This window comes from Martes martes (genome assembly GCF_963455335.1).
Source record: "Martes martes genome assembly, chromosome: 2".
NCBI lineage: Eukaryota > Metazoa > Chordata > Mammalia > Carnivora > Mustelidae > Martes > Martes martes.
In genome coordinates, this window is record NC_137889.1 from 142,517,742 (window position 1) to 142,533,717 (window position 15,976).

At 57.5% G+C, this 15,976-nt stretch overlaps 1 protein-coding gene across 1 annotated transcript in view; it reads right to left on the reverse strand.

Annotated features, from left to right (window-relative positions):
* SORCS2 (sortilin related VPS10 domain containing receptor 2) overlaps nt 1-15,976 on the reverse strand; it is a gene marked incomplete at both ends in the record, with an annotated part of 422,366 nt that overhangs the window by 155,159 nt on the left and 251,231 nt on the right. Inside the window, one exon of the mRNA XM_080797075.1 lies at nt 13,985-14,084. Coding sequence (XP_080653201.1) covers nt 13,985-14,084 — 100 coding nt within the window. The remainder of the gene's footprint in view (nt 1-13,984; nt 14,085-15,976) is intronic.

Below are 15,976 nucleotides of genomic sequence, written 5' to 3' on the forward strand. Positions count from 1 at the left end.
AATTACAGAGCATAATTACCCGTGTAATTATTCTCTTATACCCGAGTAATTACATGGCAGTATTATCTGTGTATTACAATTTATTCATATACCTAATCACAGTCTCCTTTCACAAACTGGGAGCCGGCCAGGAGGCGCACATCAGTTTCTTTCTTTCTTTCTTTTTTTTTTGGTGAAACTAACATGAAAGTCATCCGATGAAAAGCTCAGGGTGGGGCTGCCTCAGATCAGCACCACATTGTGCAACCGCCAAAGTCTGGGTGGGGACACTGGGAACTCAGCCCTACCACCAGGGTGGGGACGGCAAGCCCACCCAGCTAGAGGCAGCTGCGGGAGCCGTCCCCCCTCAGTGGGCTCTCTGCTGCCTCCCCTCAGGGCCTCTCCATAGGCCACTAGCCCTCTGCTACCCAGAGGTCCAGCTCCATGACCCACTCTGTGACAGAACCACCTGTTTTCTTATCTGTCTCCCCTTCCAGACTTTGCTTCTCGCTGTGGCAGGACCCTCGAGGGTCTTACTTCTATTGGTAGCACAAAGGGGTGGATACCAAGCCGGAGGAGGGCCTCCTATGCACCTGCCAAACGAGGCTGGAAGGACAGGCCCTGTGGAGATCTGGCCAGAGGATCCCAATTACAGAGTTGGGTGGGAAAAGGAGGGGGTGTTGACGGATGAGCCAGACCAGCAACATCAAAGTTACTTGCCCTTGAGAATGGCAGTCCTGTTGCTTATACCTCCATCCAGCATATCTTGCAAGGCAAGCTAAAAGCAATCAATAGGGTGACCAGAACTTTCAGGAACGAGGTAGCCAGAAAGGCCAAGTCTCCAGTGGTTGGCGTGACCGTGCATGCCATGAGAAAAGCACAGCCTAGAACAAGATGCTCCAAACAGAACAGACGCAGCGAGAAAGCGAAGTACGGTCACGGCCTGGGTGGAAAGCAAAGGCCCGACAGCAGCTGCTGAATTAATACCCAGCCCTGGGAAGGCATGGGGGCTCGGGCCTGAGCCTTTCCATCTCAGTGGAGCCCGCTATGGCTGCAGACCCTCAAAGCTTCCCAGGGAGAAGGGGAGGAGGGAGGCGATACAAGTCGGGACCCTGCTGTGGGGTCCCTCTCTCCACCACGGTGCCTGGACAGTCTCTGCAGGGATAGGGAGGTGACAGTAGGCACCACGAGCATGGGTTGGTTTCCTACAGCCGCTGTAACAAATCAGCACAAATTTATTGGCTTAAAACAGCGCGAATGTCCTATCTTGCAGTTCTGCACGTCAGAGTCTGTAATGAATCTTGGGGGCCTAAAATCAAAGTGTCAGCAGGGTTGGGACATTCTGGAAGCCCCAGGGTAGAATCTGGGGCCACGCAGATAACCCAGGAGAAGCGCCCCATCTCAGGATTCCTAACTTAGTCTCCCATGCACTGGTAACACTCACAGATTCCCGGGGCTCAGGGCACAGACGCCCCCGGGAGGAGCCTTCTTCAGCCACCCACGGTGCGTGAGTGTGAACACGGCAAGCAAGCATTCACGCCTGCTACCATCCACCACGGTTCACAGAGGGAAGCAAAAGGTCCAGAGAGGTCACATGACAGGCTCAGGGACACACTGGCTAATAAGCCAGAGTGCTGGATTTGAACCCAGGACCACCATGCATCCCAAACCTTGCCCAATTCACCATACCACGCCATCCCATCGGACAGATGGACAAAGGGGCTTAGACACATGGACATTTTGTTTCCCCCTCGTGGTAACGGGTGTGTGGTCGCTTGGCACCCAGTCCCCCTTGATTTGGTGAGACGATCCACCTCCCTTTCGAAGAATACCCAGTACCCCTGGGTGGACAGTCTGTTGGAAATACCCATCAAGGTTCCTGCCTTCAGGGGCGCCTGGATGGCTCAGTCGGGTGAGCATCTGACTCTTGGTTTCTGCTCAGGTCCATGATTTCAGGATCGGGAGATCGAGCCCCACGTCTGGCTCCATGCTGGGCATGGACCCTGCTTAAATTTCTTTCTCCCCACCTCCGCCCCTCCCCACTATGCATGCTCTCTTTCTCTCTCTCAAAAAATTAAAAATGAATGGGTTCCTGACTTCAAAGGGGCAAGTTCATGATCTACCGGAGACACAAGGGAGGGTGTCTCTGGGGTTCCTGTTATAGCAGCTGTGTGGTTAGCCAAGTCCCTACAGACTCCCGGCTTCCTGCCCTTTGCCAGTCACCTTCCTGCTACTGACTCTACCTGACGGGTTTCCAGCATAGAACCCTTCTGTGGCTGCTGGCCTGCAGTGGCTTCTGCTGACAGCCACAAAAGCCCCGTGGCGGCCACCTGCCTTTACCCACGGCCACACAAAGCAGTGGTGCTGAGAAGCTTAGACTTGTAGGAACCCGTACTTCCTTTGCCCACAGAAGTGCCATCCTCTGCAGACAGCCCCCCAGCAGGGCAGGGCAGGGCAGGGGCTGACCCAGTACGCAGGTGCCCCCCTCCCCCAGGCACGCTCACCTCCAGTCCCCCCATCCCCAACACAGTCCACAGCGGCTCACAGTGAGGTGAGCCACTGTGGCTGGGGATCAGCGTTTTCAGCCTTGGCTGCTTGAAATGCAAACATACACACGGGAGACACAAAAATAAGCACACTCCCCGTGGGCATGAAGAATAGCTGCTATTTCCCATTGCCTGCAGCGCTTCCCCAGCCCTGCCGGAACGGCCCTCCAGTGCATTCTAGCTTTAGGTGGGTAGAACTCTTTTCAGTCTCCAGGAACAGACGCTAGGGCCCGTCTTCCTCTCCCCGAAGCCATCCCACCAGCCAGGGAAGGCGCTATGAGCCAGGTTCAGGGGCCTCCTGCTAGGCCCACCCCACCCCCAACCCCCCGCTCCCTGCTCCCCTTCCCAGAGCTCCCCGCACCCCCACTGTCCAGGCAGGAGGCTTCCATGGGAAAGCAGGCCAGTGATGAAGTTCTCCTTTCTCGCTAAAAATAGACACTGGCTGCTGAGCTGAAAGAAGGAGGAAGACGGAGTTTGAAGTTCAAAACAAATTCCTCGAATAAAGAATGATTTTTTCTCTCACAACAAACTTAGAAGAAACTCAGCAGTGGCAACATTGGTTGGCGGTGTGTCTCCAGATGCCGGTGGACGTGGGCACATGGGCTGCCCTCATTCCCACCTGGCCCTGCCCAGGGAATCTTGCCCACCTGGTTTAGGGAACTGGCCTCCCCCCTCACTCAGTTCCATTAGGGTGGGCTGACCCCACCCCTAGAGGACACGTGACGGGGCCTGGCCAATCAGAGCATCTGCTCCCTCTGGCCACCCTGACTGCTTCAGGAAAGGGACCTTGACTCAGCCATCAGGAGCCTTACAAGGGATCTGTGTGCAGCACCTAATAGGAAAAGGACCCCTTCCTTTCCGAGATCCCGGTGCTAAGGATCCGGTGTGTCTGGGATTCCCAGATGTCATTCCAACCCAATAGCAAAAACATGCCCAAGACCAAAGCCAAGACACAGGAGAGCCTGGCTGAGAGATGGGAGGAGAGAGGCTGTGCCCCATGTCTCCTGTAGAGGCACTGGATCAACCCATGCCTGAAGCCATGCCTAGCCCTGATCATCACAGTGACATAAGCCAGTATGTTCCTCTTCTTGTCTGAATGACCTATGTTACCTGTAATCCCTGGAGTCCTGGCTAACATAGCATGGGGTGTTAGGGTGCATACTGATGTTGTGGCTGGTTCATCAAAGGTAGACAATGAGAACAGAGAACACTAGAAATGGAAGGCCCCTCAAAGACCATATGAGGATGGACAGCTGATTTGTGACATGGGTGCTGCCTCTCTGTCCCTCTGATTCCCAAGGTCAATAGCACAGATCCATCAGACCATTCTTCCCCACTGAACTCAAATGGCCCCCACGTCCTTCCCTTGACCTCCATGGAGTGAAGACCAACTGTTGGAGTGTGTAGATGGGATAAACCTACTTCCAACCAGACTAACTCAGAGGGAGGTGAGGTCCCCAGCCTCGGGTAACCCACGGGAGAACCCGAGATGGTACAGTCCCTTGACTTATGCCTTCCCCGGTATCTGACAATTTCTCTTGGTGAGGTCAGCCATACTTCTTGGAGAAGCCACAGGACTTGCCAAATTCCTGGATATCAGGGTATTCCTATATGGGGGGAGGAGGGGGCATGGTCATCACCTTTTTAAATTAAAGAACACAACCGCCAAAGTTTAGTGAAAAACGAATGCTAAGAATATACTTATGAAGGACTTTGGATGGCTTCTCTCTGTCTCACTGTGCTTTCCCCGAACCCTCCAAACAGCCAGGGTGGCAGGGTGGGTAAAAACCCTCTCCTGCATGGGGGCCCAGCCCTGAGACTCCTCCTGTGCCACCCCAACCGTGGGAGCCACATCACCTCTCTGAGCTGCAGGCAGTCACCTGCAGGACAAGGATGCCTGTGGCACCAAGCTTCTCTGTGGGTTTGGCAGAATGATGATCAATGATATCAGCAATAATGTCATCATCGGTCACTGAGTCAGCGGTGGTTCGGTGTGCGAATCCGTGCACAGGACACAGCGCATCTCAATCAAGCTTTGTAGACAAGGCTCAGAGGGGCTCAGAGGGGCTCAGTCCCAGGACGGCCTCATTCCGGAAACTGCATCTTCCCTGTGATGTACAGGAGTGGGAGCCTATGGCCGTGCTGTGAGCCCCACCTTCCACTCCCGAGGGCCACCAGGGATGCCTGCTACCTGGGCCCATGCTACTCCACCCGGCATCACTGCCACCACAGGGCCAGCACCCGTCCACACACCTCTGCCCAGGTCCCCACGTTGCAAAGCTCCTTCCGTTCCCCAGAGAAGCCTGCAACCCTGTGTGTGTTCTGGTCATGGATGGTAACAGAACCCAAAAAGGGGAGAGGTGACCCGGCCCCCTGGAACCTGATGGTGGCCGGCTCTCCATGGGGCCATAGACAGAGTGCAGTTCTCAGGTCCCCGAGCTCCAGGGCCCTGGGATCCTGGCTTTGCACAAGTCTCCTATGGTTGTCATGGCAAAGAACCACACAGGTGTGTCTGGGATCCCCATATTCTCATATGATTTAAAACAACACACATGCATCCTTTCGTGGGGATAGAGATCTGAGTCCAAAATCAGTCTTACATGGGCTACAGTCAACAAGTTGGCTCAGCTGAAGTTTCCAGAAGTCCTTGCATTTTCCAGTGTCCACAGGTCATCTGTGTCCCTTGGCCCCCGGCACCTTCCACCATCATAACCAACAGTGGGGTATCTTCCCTGCCCCTTTCCTCCCTCCCTCTCCCACCTGCACACCCCACCCCCTGCTTCCAGGGACGCATCCCCTGCTCTAACCCTCTTGCCTCCCTCTTACTAGCCTGCTGTGAATACACCAGGTACCCCAGACAAGCCAGGACAGTTCCCCATGTCCCATTCTCTGTGTAATCACACCTACAGGGGCCCCTTTGCCGTGTGGGGTGATGCACTCGTTCAGGGCTGTGGTCCCCGGGACGTTCGACAATGCACTTGCTTCCAAAGACAGAGGAAATCCGGAATCTCTGTCCCTCTATGTTTCAGCAGTTCCAGAGGCCCGAGAGGCCCAGGGACTGGCTTTCCAAGAGGTGAGGCCCCTTTCTTTCCCCTCTCCTGCAGCCACCTATGGGCTTTAAGAGGGAGTCATTTTCTGCGCATTAGCTGAACTTGCAAGGGGTTCAGTCTATTTCTGAGACAAAAGCCTCTGTACATCAACAGGCCCAATTGAGCCATTTTTCTTCTGGACAGAGGAGGATGCCTGGCTCTCAAGGGAAATGGAGAGCACCGGTGATTGGAACAAAAAGCCCATTTAGTCCCTTGCCCACCTCCCAGCTCCCAGCAGGGCTCCGCTCTCTGGCCTGCCTCCCCACCAGGCAGGGGCTTCCACCCCTCCCCTCGTTAGTCACAGACCTGGAAGGATCCAGCTCACCCGAGAGCTGAGCTGAGGGTGTGGGTGAGGCTCAGGGACAGCAGGGGGCCTCCAGGGAGCCCCACTTTGGCCTAAGAGAGTGGGGGACACTGGGGATCAATACCCCCATCTGCCTCCTCTGGGCCTTCATGCTCCCCCGGGTCTGCCGCCTCCCCAGGGCCTCCATCTCAGGCAACGGCATCCCATTCACCCACAGATCCTACCAGAAGGCGGGGGGCAGTGCCTGGTCCCAAAGTGTCTTCTGGCCCTGTCCCTGCTGGGATATCCCCACACACCCAGGTTCAGACTCGGCGTCTCTCTCCCGGATGTCCCCCCAACAGGGTCAGAGCCACCCAGCCGACAAAAGATGGTGTATTTCCAGAGCACAGGGCCAGCCGCACGCCCGAGCACATCCAGGGAGACAAGCACGAGGGGCAGATACAGTCCCTTTGGGGTCCCTGGTGTGTGCCAGGCACTGTGCCGAAGGTGCTGCATGCCCTGGTCCCAGTTCAGCAGGGCAGGGACACCACCCCCTTCAACGCTCTGGAACCCTGAGCCTTTGTCTCAGCCATGGGGTCAGGCGCTGGGCTTCGTCCTGCCCCATGTCTCCTAACCTGCAGCCTAGCTGCATCACATGGGCAATGTTATAATCCCAGTTCACACCCAGAGAGGCAGGCGCATAGGGGACCCCGGGATCTCCCACCCTGTGCCCGGGTCCCTTTCTCCTGACACTGCTGTGACAGCGCTTGGGCCCCGGGTAACAGGGAGCTGGCTGGCCAAAGCACAGAGACAAACTGACTCCTTGCCACTTTGGACACCTTAAACCTACAGATCCCGGGCTCCCTGAGACCCTGCACGCAGGTGATTGAGGACTCCACGGGGTACAGCCCACAGTGACAGTGGCGCAGGGCTCTTGCCCTCCAACCTGGGCCTGACCAGTCAGCGGTCACCCACCCACCCAGGCGCTTTGTGAGCGCAGGAGAGGGTTTGCTGGGTCTGTGTCCGCAGGACCCCAGGCTCACCTGACCTCCCTCCTGAGAGCCAACCACCACTGCCCCCTGCCCAGGCCCCAGATGAGGAAACAAGGCAGGGGTGCACCAAGTGGTCTGCTGCAGGAGATGGGGGCGTAGCTTCCACATGGGGGCGGGCTTCTTACACCAGGGAGGGGTGGGGCCTCCACTCCAAGGGGTGGAGCCACCACAGCAGGGAGGAATGGGCTTCCACACTTGGTGGGCCTCAGAGCTAGAGACCAGGTTTATAGGCTAGCAGGCACAGGAACTGAGCAGAGGGCAGAGATACAGACAGAGGGGAAACAAACCGCAAGAGAGCTCCTGGAGCCAAATTTGAGATGGGAGCAAGAAAGGCTGGGGCACCTGGGTGGCTCAGTGGGTTAGGCCTCTGCCTTGGGCTCAGGTCATGATCTCAGGGTCCTGGGATCAAGCCCTGCATCGGGCTCTCTGCTTGGTGGTGAGACTGCTTCCCTCTCTCTCTCTGCCTCTCTGCCTACTTGTGATCTCTGTCAGGTAAATAAATAAAATCTTTAAAAGAAAAAAAAAAAAAAAGAAAGGCTGACCTGTACAAGTAGACCAGAACTGTACAAGTAGAGCAGAACAGAGTGTGACCTTTGTCCTTTCACGCTGTGGGATTGCCTGAGGAAGGAGACGAGGCACAGGCTGTGGAACAGTGAAGGAGCCTGGGCCTCCCCTTGGCCACAGGTGCAACAGGCCGGGGGCTGGAGGGCCAGGGGCAGCACCGTCCTGTCCTCCTGGCAGAGCTCCGAGTCTAGAGAGCTTGGCTGAACAGCAGCCCTAGGCTCTGACTCGGCTCCCAGGCCTGCGCCTTCTCCCTAGGTTTCCCTCCCACTGGGGGGGGGCAGCCTTGTTGGCCCCCAGGACAGGCTGCTCAGAGGCCACGCAGCGCCATAGAAAGTGGAAAGGGTCACCTGGGCCTGGGGGCAAACCCTGACCCGGGGACCCGCTCCTGGGTGGTGTGGGAGGCCACCACACGCGTCTTGTCCTGGCGTCCCTTCACCTGAGAGACACACAAAGCCTCACCTGACAGAGCTGTTGCCAGGATCCGAGAGAACGCACGTGAAGATCCTTAGACCGGATCTGACCCATGAAGGGTCTTCGGAAACTCGGGCCCTCTCTGTCACTATTGGTGCTGCCTCTGCTGAGTGGATTTCCGGCTCTCTGAGACACTTTGAGCTTCTCGAAGGCAAGATTTTGTTTTGATTCATCTCTCCATCTGGAGTGCATGGCACGTGGCAGTTCCTCAAAGCGTCTCGGGCGAGTGAGCAGAACGAGCACGTGGATGGATTGATGGACATCTTATCCCAACCCAGTGCTTCTCAAACCAGAAGCCACGCATCCCCCAGGACAGGGCGGGGGGTGGGGGGGAGCGGTGGGGGGGGGGGGTACGGTGCTGGCTGGGCCAAGGGGTCCCGGCACTTAAAATGGGAGCATTCTTCTGAGTCATCAGGTTGACAAAGACTTTTTGTTGAAAACGTGCATGTGTGTGTGTCATCTTAGTAGTCACACCAAACCTGATGCACCACGGAGTAAAATGAACATTCGTATGAATTTTTAATATAAAGCACAGCGCTTGAAAGTAATCCCATGGCCCAGCCAGCACCCACAGGCCATGCCTTCATGCCTTAGCCCTGCGGCCCCAGGGTCTGTGGCCGAGTTAGAAATAACGCAGCTATCCAGAACTAAGGTGGGGATTGTGGACGGCACGGAAGGCCCGCAGGGGATGTGTGGGTTCAGGCCATGACAATAGTAGAAGGCCCTACCCATGGGCACCGAGGCCATGCCACAGAGCTCTGATTTTACTGCAGGAGAGATGAAAATAAAAGGGGATTCATTTTGTAAGACAGGTTACAAAGTGGTCTCTTAAGAAACTACAAAGGGGGGTGCCTGGGTGGCTCAGTGGGTTAAAGCCTCTGCCTTCGGCTCAGGTCATGATCCCAGGGTCCTGGGATCGAGCCCCGCATCGGGCTCTCTGCTCCGTGGAGAGCCTGCTTTCTCCTCTCTCTGCCTGCCTCTCTGCCTACTTGTGATCTCTGTCTGTCAAATAAATAAATAAAAAATCTTTAAAAAAAGAAACTACAAAGGGCTCCTCCATCTGTAATTGTCACTAAATGGACTCCTAATAGTATTTGAACCTTCCAGCAAAGTCTACCCATCATCCTAACTGAAGAGGGAGACATGTGCCCGCAGACACCCCTGCAAATAAGGGCTGATCTTCCCCCAGATCAGACGCACCCCCAGACAAACCCTCCACACGGGAAGCTGACTCGAGCCTCCCTTTCTTTTCCTCCCACAAAACACAGCAGGAGAGGTTCAGTTTCTCAGCATTCTACCAGACCCTCAAGGTTCTAGAAGGTTAGAACTGTCTGCCCGGTTCACCTCGGCACCCCAGTGCCCAGCAAGGGGCTCCAGCGCCATTAGTAGGTATGAAATCCAAATTTGTTTTCTGCAAGCTTGGACGAAGGGTCCTCTCACCTTAGCAACAAGCACATAGCCTGGGGCAGCATAGGGCCTCAACCCACATCCACTGAATGGATGGGTGCTGGTGTCGAGAGGGAGCCTGGGGACCCAGCCGAGGCACGGGATGAACCAAACAGAGTTGGGGGTCTGCTCACTTGCGTCTCCTTCCCCAGCTACACCTCTCCCGTTGGGAGGAGAGCAGAAGAGACCTGAACATCTGAGCTGGAAGGGGCTTTGGCGGATCTCTAGTTCAAACTCCTCATCTTATGGATGGGGAAACTGAGGCCTGGAGCAGAAATAGGATCTGCCCAGAGTCTCACGGCTCCGCCACGATCAGACCGAGCCCAGGTGGGCTGCTGTATGTTCAAGAGCTGCTGATTCCCAGCCTCCAGGAAAGTGGGCCGGACTGTGCTTGCAGTGATGTAGGGAATCCCATCTGCTCCCCAGAATGTTGCTGTGGGGTGCCTGGGGGGCTCAGGGTAAAACACAGGTTGCTCCCGCATCTAGCACACCCAGGCACAGGGAGACACTCAATACGTTTACTGCATTGGTGCATGGGGAACGCTTTGCTGCCTACCAGCTGGGTGAGCTTGGACCAACGTCCCAGCTTCCCCGAGCCTCTTTTCTCACCTTGGTAGTGCAGGGGGTGACGTCAACCCCTCAGTCGTGCCCCCACCAATAAATGAATATGATTGACATCCCCTTCTGGCCCAGTGCCTGGAACACTGTGAATGACCACCATGGGGCTGGCGGAAGAATCAAGAAGCCATAAATGAAGGGACCATGCAGCACAGACGGGGAAGGAAAATTCTGCTTCGTAGGAAGTAGAAATCTCTCGTGCTGAAGGACAACACCCCATCCCCAGCCCAGCCCAGCCCACGATGTCCGTATTTCCCAAGTCCCTGCTGAGCACTTGGGGCTGTCCCCAGTTGAGGACCTGGAGGTGAACACAATCTGGTCTCCACCAAGTGGTCTGCCCAGGCTGTCCTTGTGCCCTACAATGCTCCTTCATTAGTTCGAGGACCAGCCTGTGGAGGACCCCCCAATTCTTCCCTCTACCTGCCTTCCCCGGTCACTGCAGCTTCCCTCGTCCCCAACTGGGACTTTTCTGCTCCTTAGTGCTTTCAAATCTACATCACACAGAGCCCCTGTCCTGTGGAGGCAGCTCTGGGGGCCCGGCCCCTCCGTTTCCCCAGCCCCCGTCAAATCCCAAGTATTTCCAGTCCTCATGCAGTCCTCGCTCAGCTCTTAGACCCCACGTGACAGCGTGGGATCGCAGGCAGGGACAGTGGACAGTAAGCGCCCATGGTTGTCCTGCTGGTGAGCTCGGGCCTCTGTTGGCCGCCTTCTAGCCCCGTGGGGCCTCCAGTGGGCCATGCCCTTCCAGACAGCGGGCTCTGTCCCCAGCCCCACTTGGTACCAGTCCCACCTCTTCAGATAGAGAAACTGGCATTTCATGTTCTAGCCTCCAAGGCTCGGGCCACCTTGTGCCCCAGACAAATGATTTGTTCCTTCGACACAGGGAGGTGTGGGGAGAAGGCAGTGCCCCGCCCCACCTCCACCCCTGCAACCTGTCACAGACACCTGGTGGGACCCTTGTTCCCCCGGGCCAGGTCTTGTTCCCTGGCAGACCCAGTTGAGAGCTGACACCGCGTTGAGTATGAATCACCCCAGAACCGGTTCCTACCCTCACGGTCTCGAGAGGGTGGAGAGGAGAGGGCCTGCTGCAATTCTTTCTGAGGACAATGGTTCCAGGAACACTTGTTGGGGGAAGGGGAGGCTTTGTTCAAGCCAGGCCCTGCTCTAAGCACTGGACAAGTAGGCCCTCATTTAATCCCATCAACCCAAGAGTGTAGATACTACTGTTACCCCCATTCCGCCAAGGAGAAACAGAGAAACAGAGGTTCAGAATTTGGGCAAGGTCACGGAGCTGGGGGGCTGTGGAGCTGGACCCAGGCCCAGCCCCAATACGAGAGAGGGGTCACCCCCTAGGCTACCTTCCTGTCTGCTTGCACGTACCTGGACTGCCTTCCAGTACTCAGGGCTCCCAATCTGCCCTGCTTGGCGCCCCCATACTGCCCAGCTTCCATGACCCAGAGGAAGGCACCTGCTGTCACTGCTATCTCTGCCTACCTCCAAGACAGATGCCCGTCCCGTGGGCTAGCACGTACCTCAGTAAGCCTATCGATGCCTTCAACCCCACCAGAGGGAGGGTCAGCTCAGTCCTGGGGTGTGTGGCGTGAGGGGCTGCTGTGTGAGAGGTCAGAGACGGAACAGAGGCTGGAGACATCTGTAATCCCGGACCCCGCCTGCATCCGTGACTCGGCTTCCCTGTCTGGGGTCCAGCCGGCAGCAAGGTCCAAGCTTTAGAAGGAGGAGGGCCTGAGGGCTTCCCTGGGGGGCCATGGGGAGGTGGATTCCATCCAGAGGGGATGTGGGTGGGCAGGGCAATGTGCTGGGAAGGCGGAGACGGGGAGCAGGCCTCCCCACAGTCTACCCTCCAAGCGGACGCCGTGTGAGTTCCCGGAGCCGCCGTAACAAGTTACCACAACCGAGTGGCTTCAAACAACAGAAATGTGCTCCCTCCGGTCTGGAGGCCAAAAGGATAAAACCAAGGTGTCGGCAGACTGCGCTCCCATCTGGAGGCTCCTGGGGGGGAGATGCCTCCTTGGCCCTCTCCAGCTTCTAGACATGTCCCTCCTCTGTCCCCAGCCTCTGGCCTCGCACCTGACCCGCCACCCTGCTTCCAGACCCCATGACGGCATGGACGCACCTGCAGAACCAGGACAACCTTTCAACACCGTGAACCGCATTTGTCAAGTCTCTTTTACCATGCAAGGTCACAGCCCTGGGTGCCAGGACTGGGAAGAGGACACCTCTGGGATGCAGTGTGCAACTCCCTCCCCCACAGTGACAATTATGAGTGGTCAGATAGCTCCTAGATCACAGCCCTCTTCACAGATGAGACACGAGGGACCTCAGGGAGGTGTCACCCCCCTGCTGGGGGACATGGCACAGCTGGACTGAGTTCGGGGACACCCAGCCCAAACACTATCCCCCAGGCCTCCCTGCAAATGCGGGGTGACCACAGCAACCCCAGGAAGGTGCCCCAGGCTCCTTGGACATGGGCCCCGAGCAGATTGGCCGGGAGACTCTCACAGGTGCAGGGGGCTCTGGGGGTCATTCGTACAGCCAGACCCGCTGCAGTTTTCCGTACTCCTGCATTCCCTCATTCCATTCTTTGAACGTCGGCCAAGCCCGGGGCTGCTACGGCCCACCACCAGACCCAGCCTTCGATCCCATCGATATTTCCAGGCTAAACAAGCAAGTGACCTCTCATGGGCTTTGCTGGTCCCATCTGCGTTAGAGGTGCCGCTGTCCCCCTGCCTGCCTCCCTGTCCCCACGCTGCCCACTGGGGAGGCTCTCTGGGGATCCCCATCCCTCCAGGGCTGCACGTGTTGCCCAGTGGCCCACACAGATGTCACCTGGGCCCTGCCCCAGAGGCCCTAGTCAACCTAGAAACCCCTTCACCGCACCCCCCCCAATACATGCATCACCTCACTAACCTTCCTGTCCACCCCTTTACAGGCCAGGAAACTGAGGTTTGGAGGAGCCACATCCCTGGCTGTTGTCACCACTGTCCACCCAGCCTCCATGTGAAGTCCTCCCCAACTCACAGCCTCCAAAACCCCATTCCACACCTTCCATCGCTGCTTCTGCTCATGTCCCTTCTAAAGGGAGGCACAGCCTGCGGGGCTGCATGTGGCCCCTTCCCGGGCACTTAAGGACTCTCTGGCTGGTGACAGGCCAGGATGTCACAGGCTTTGTGTTACTCTGACCTTTGGTTTAAAGTCCCCAGAATAGTCATCAGTGCCCGTGGGCCAGGGTCACACCAAGCGAGCACCAGGCTGTAGGTTCCAGTCTCCGATGTCATGATTCTCTGTGCCAGACAGGGTTACCCCCCACTTTCCTGTGAGGCACCTGATCCGTCCAAGTCAGTCCCCTCCCATGACACCAAGCTGCTTCTCCGGACGCAGCCAAGCATGCAAGGCCTCTCTGCCCTTGTGCTGGGGTCCCAGGTGGCTGGGAAGCAAGCACGGGTTTGCAGATGGGTCTTTGCACAGAACCGGGCAGCCAGTGGCCACCTGGGAAGAACATGGATCCCGATTCCACAGCCGTCAGGAGACACGCTCAGACCAAGAACACAGAAAGTGCAGCTCAAGTGGAAAATCAAAGCCGGATCAAGACCAAATAAAAACACCTGCCCAAGAAGGCGACTGCCCACGACCACCTTCCAAGGACCCCCCGAACCCAAGAGGTTCTTCCTCTGTCCCCACTGCTCACCGGCCCCTGCTGCTTTGCCCCAGCTGCTGTCTGTGGGGCCGGGAGAGGACAGATGCCCCCGCACAAGCACACAAAGCCTTCCAGCGACGGCCCAGCTGGCCACCGAAACATAGTCATCAGGACAGACCACGGTGGAACCCAAAAGGGTGTCGTGGGACACACCGTGGCCGGGAGCCCGGTGCCAGAGCCCAGCTATGTGGCGTGGGAAGGTGTCCTTGCATGCCCCTTACCTTTCTCTTGTTCGTAGGGCAAATGTAGAAGTTGTCGATGACCGTGGTGACGCCGGGCTGGAGGGTGAGCTTGGTGTAGGACGTCCCGAAGTCCGAGGACCTGGGAGGACAGGATGACAGGGGTCAGCAAAGGTCCCTCCAGGTGCAGGTGTGTCCAGCCCCACAGGACAGCCAGCATGGGCCGCAAGCAGCCCAAGACCACCTCTCCCTGGGAACAGCATGACCCAGGAGACAGGGAGGTGACCGGACTCCCTGAGTCTCCTAGGGCTCGCTCGGGTCTGGAGCGGGGTGTGGAGTCACTGAATGTCAGCTGGTCTCCCCACCGGCTGACCCCCTCTTTGGCCTTCCACAATGTTCTGCCCCATCCCTAAGTGTACCTTCGCCCATGTGCTACACGCGTGTCTGTTGGGGAAGGGCCCCTCGTGTGCCAGGCCCTTCTGTGTCCTTCTATCTTCTCGACTCCTTGAGAACCCTTAAAGACTAGATCGCTCTGTCTCTCTTACAGAGGCACCAAGAACAAGGAGAGGTCAGAGCAGGTAAGTTCCGGCCTGGGATCCCTCCGCGAACCTGTGGCTGACTCGGGAGGTGCAAGCTGGTCCATGTCACTTGCCGCTGGCCCCTGCTCACTCTGGAGAACGTCCCTTGCCGTGCTGAGACCTCATAGTGGTCTACTTCTCTGTTTCCCCCTCTGGTCCCTGAGCAGCTCCAGGAAGCCGCATCCTTCCCGCTGTGACCACATCGGGCTGGAGGACGGCAGGGGACAGCAGGCAGGGCCAAGTTCTAGGGGCTGCTGGAAACCAGGCCCCCCCTGCCCCGTGTCTGCTAACCCATGCCAGGGGCTAACCCCTCCTCGCCTGCGGGCCCCTCTCCCCTGTGGTAGCATGCAGTGGGGGGGCAGGACAGAATCTGTGGTTCTGAACCCCCAGCCCACCACAGCGAGAGGGGGAGAGGTCATCTGGGCGAGTTCACATCTGTGGTTAGGAAGCACCCGATGCAGCGGGACATGGAATCAATTCCACATTGAAACTTACAACCTCTGTGACCCCGAAATCAACAGTCCTTATTATCACCCCATTAACATGCGCTGTGACTGCAGAGCGAGGCTGGCTGCAAGCCTGAGGGCGGCCAGGTCCATCCGAGCCTAAAACATCTAGGATGTTGGGCTTCAGGGCCATCCCCGGGCTTCCCTATCTTCAGATGGGTCGGGAGAGTCAACCCACGGAGGCGACAGGGCCAGCAAGCAGCAGGAAGCCCTCGAGCCCTGGGCCTCCCTGTGATTGCCTTCTGTGTCATCACAGCTGAGAGCTGCCTGCCAGAGCCGAGCCCCAAGGCCGGGGGAAGAAAGCGGCTGGAACCCCGTGCTCAGGCCCCAGCAGCACCTTCCATCTCTGGGGGCTGGATAAGGCCGGTGTTTTTTGGCTTGCCCAGTGTTGTTGGGGGCCCAGGGGGCCAGCCTGGGGCAGCGTAAATTCCTGCCCCACCAGCATGTGTCCACAGCCTTCCCCGGGACGTCTTGAGTGCTTTCTGTACACATATACTTCCTCCCCACATCTTCAAGGGAAACCGAAGCTCCGGGAGGATGGGTCATGTTCATGGTCCTGGTGCCTAATGGCCACCTGGCCACCTGACCCCGGAGGCCAGGTCCCTCACCAGCCTCACGGCCACAGACCGTTCCCAGACCAGGACAGAGAGCAATCCCTGCCCCCTGACTCCCGGGGGGGGGGTCTGGTGGGGGCCAGCCCCCTCCTTGAGGTAGGTCCTTGACTGCCCTTGGTCTCCCCAGGGAGGCCTTGCTCCAACGAACCAAGAAGGGCTCCCTGGAGGGGTGATCAGGGATGCACTTGGTCTCCAAACCGCAGAGAATTGATTTATTTTGGGAAGGAGGGATCCAGAGGCCCATTAGCAAAGACCCAGGGAATGTGAGTCCCCACTGAAACCCATAGTGGTGTTTCCCAGCTGGATGCATGGAAAGGTCCTCTGAGCCTCTTGATC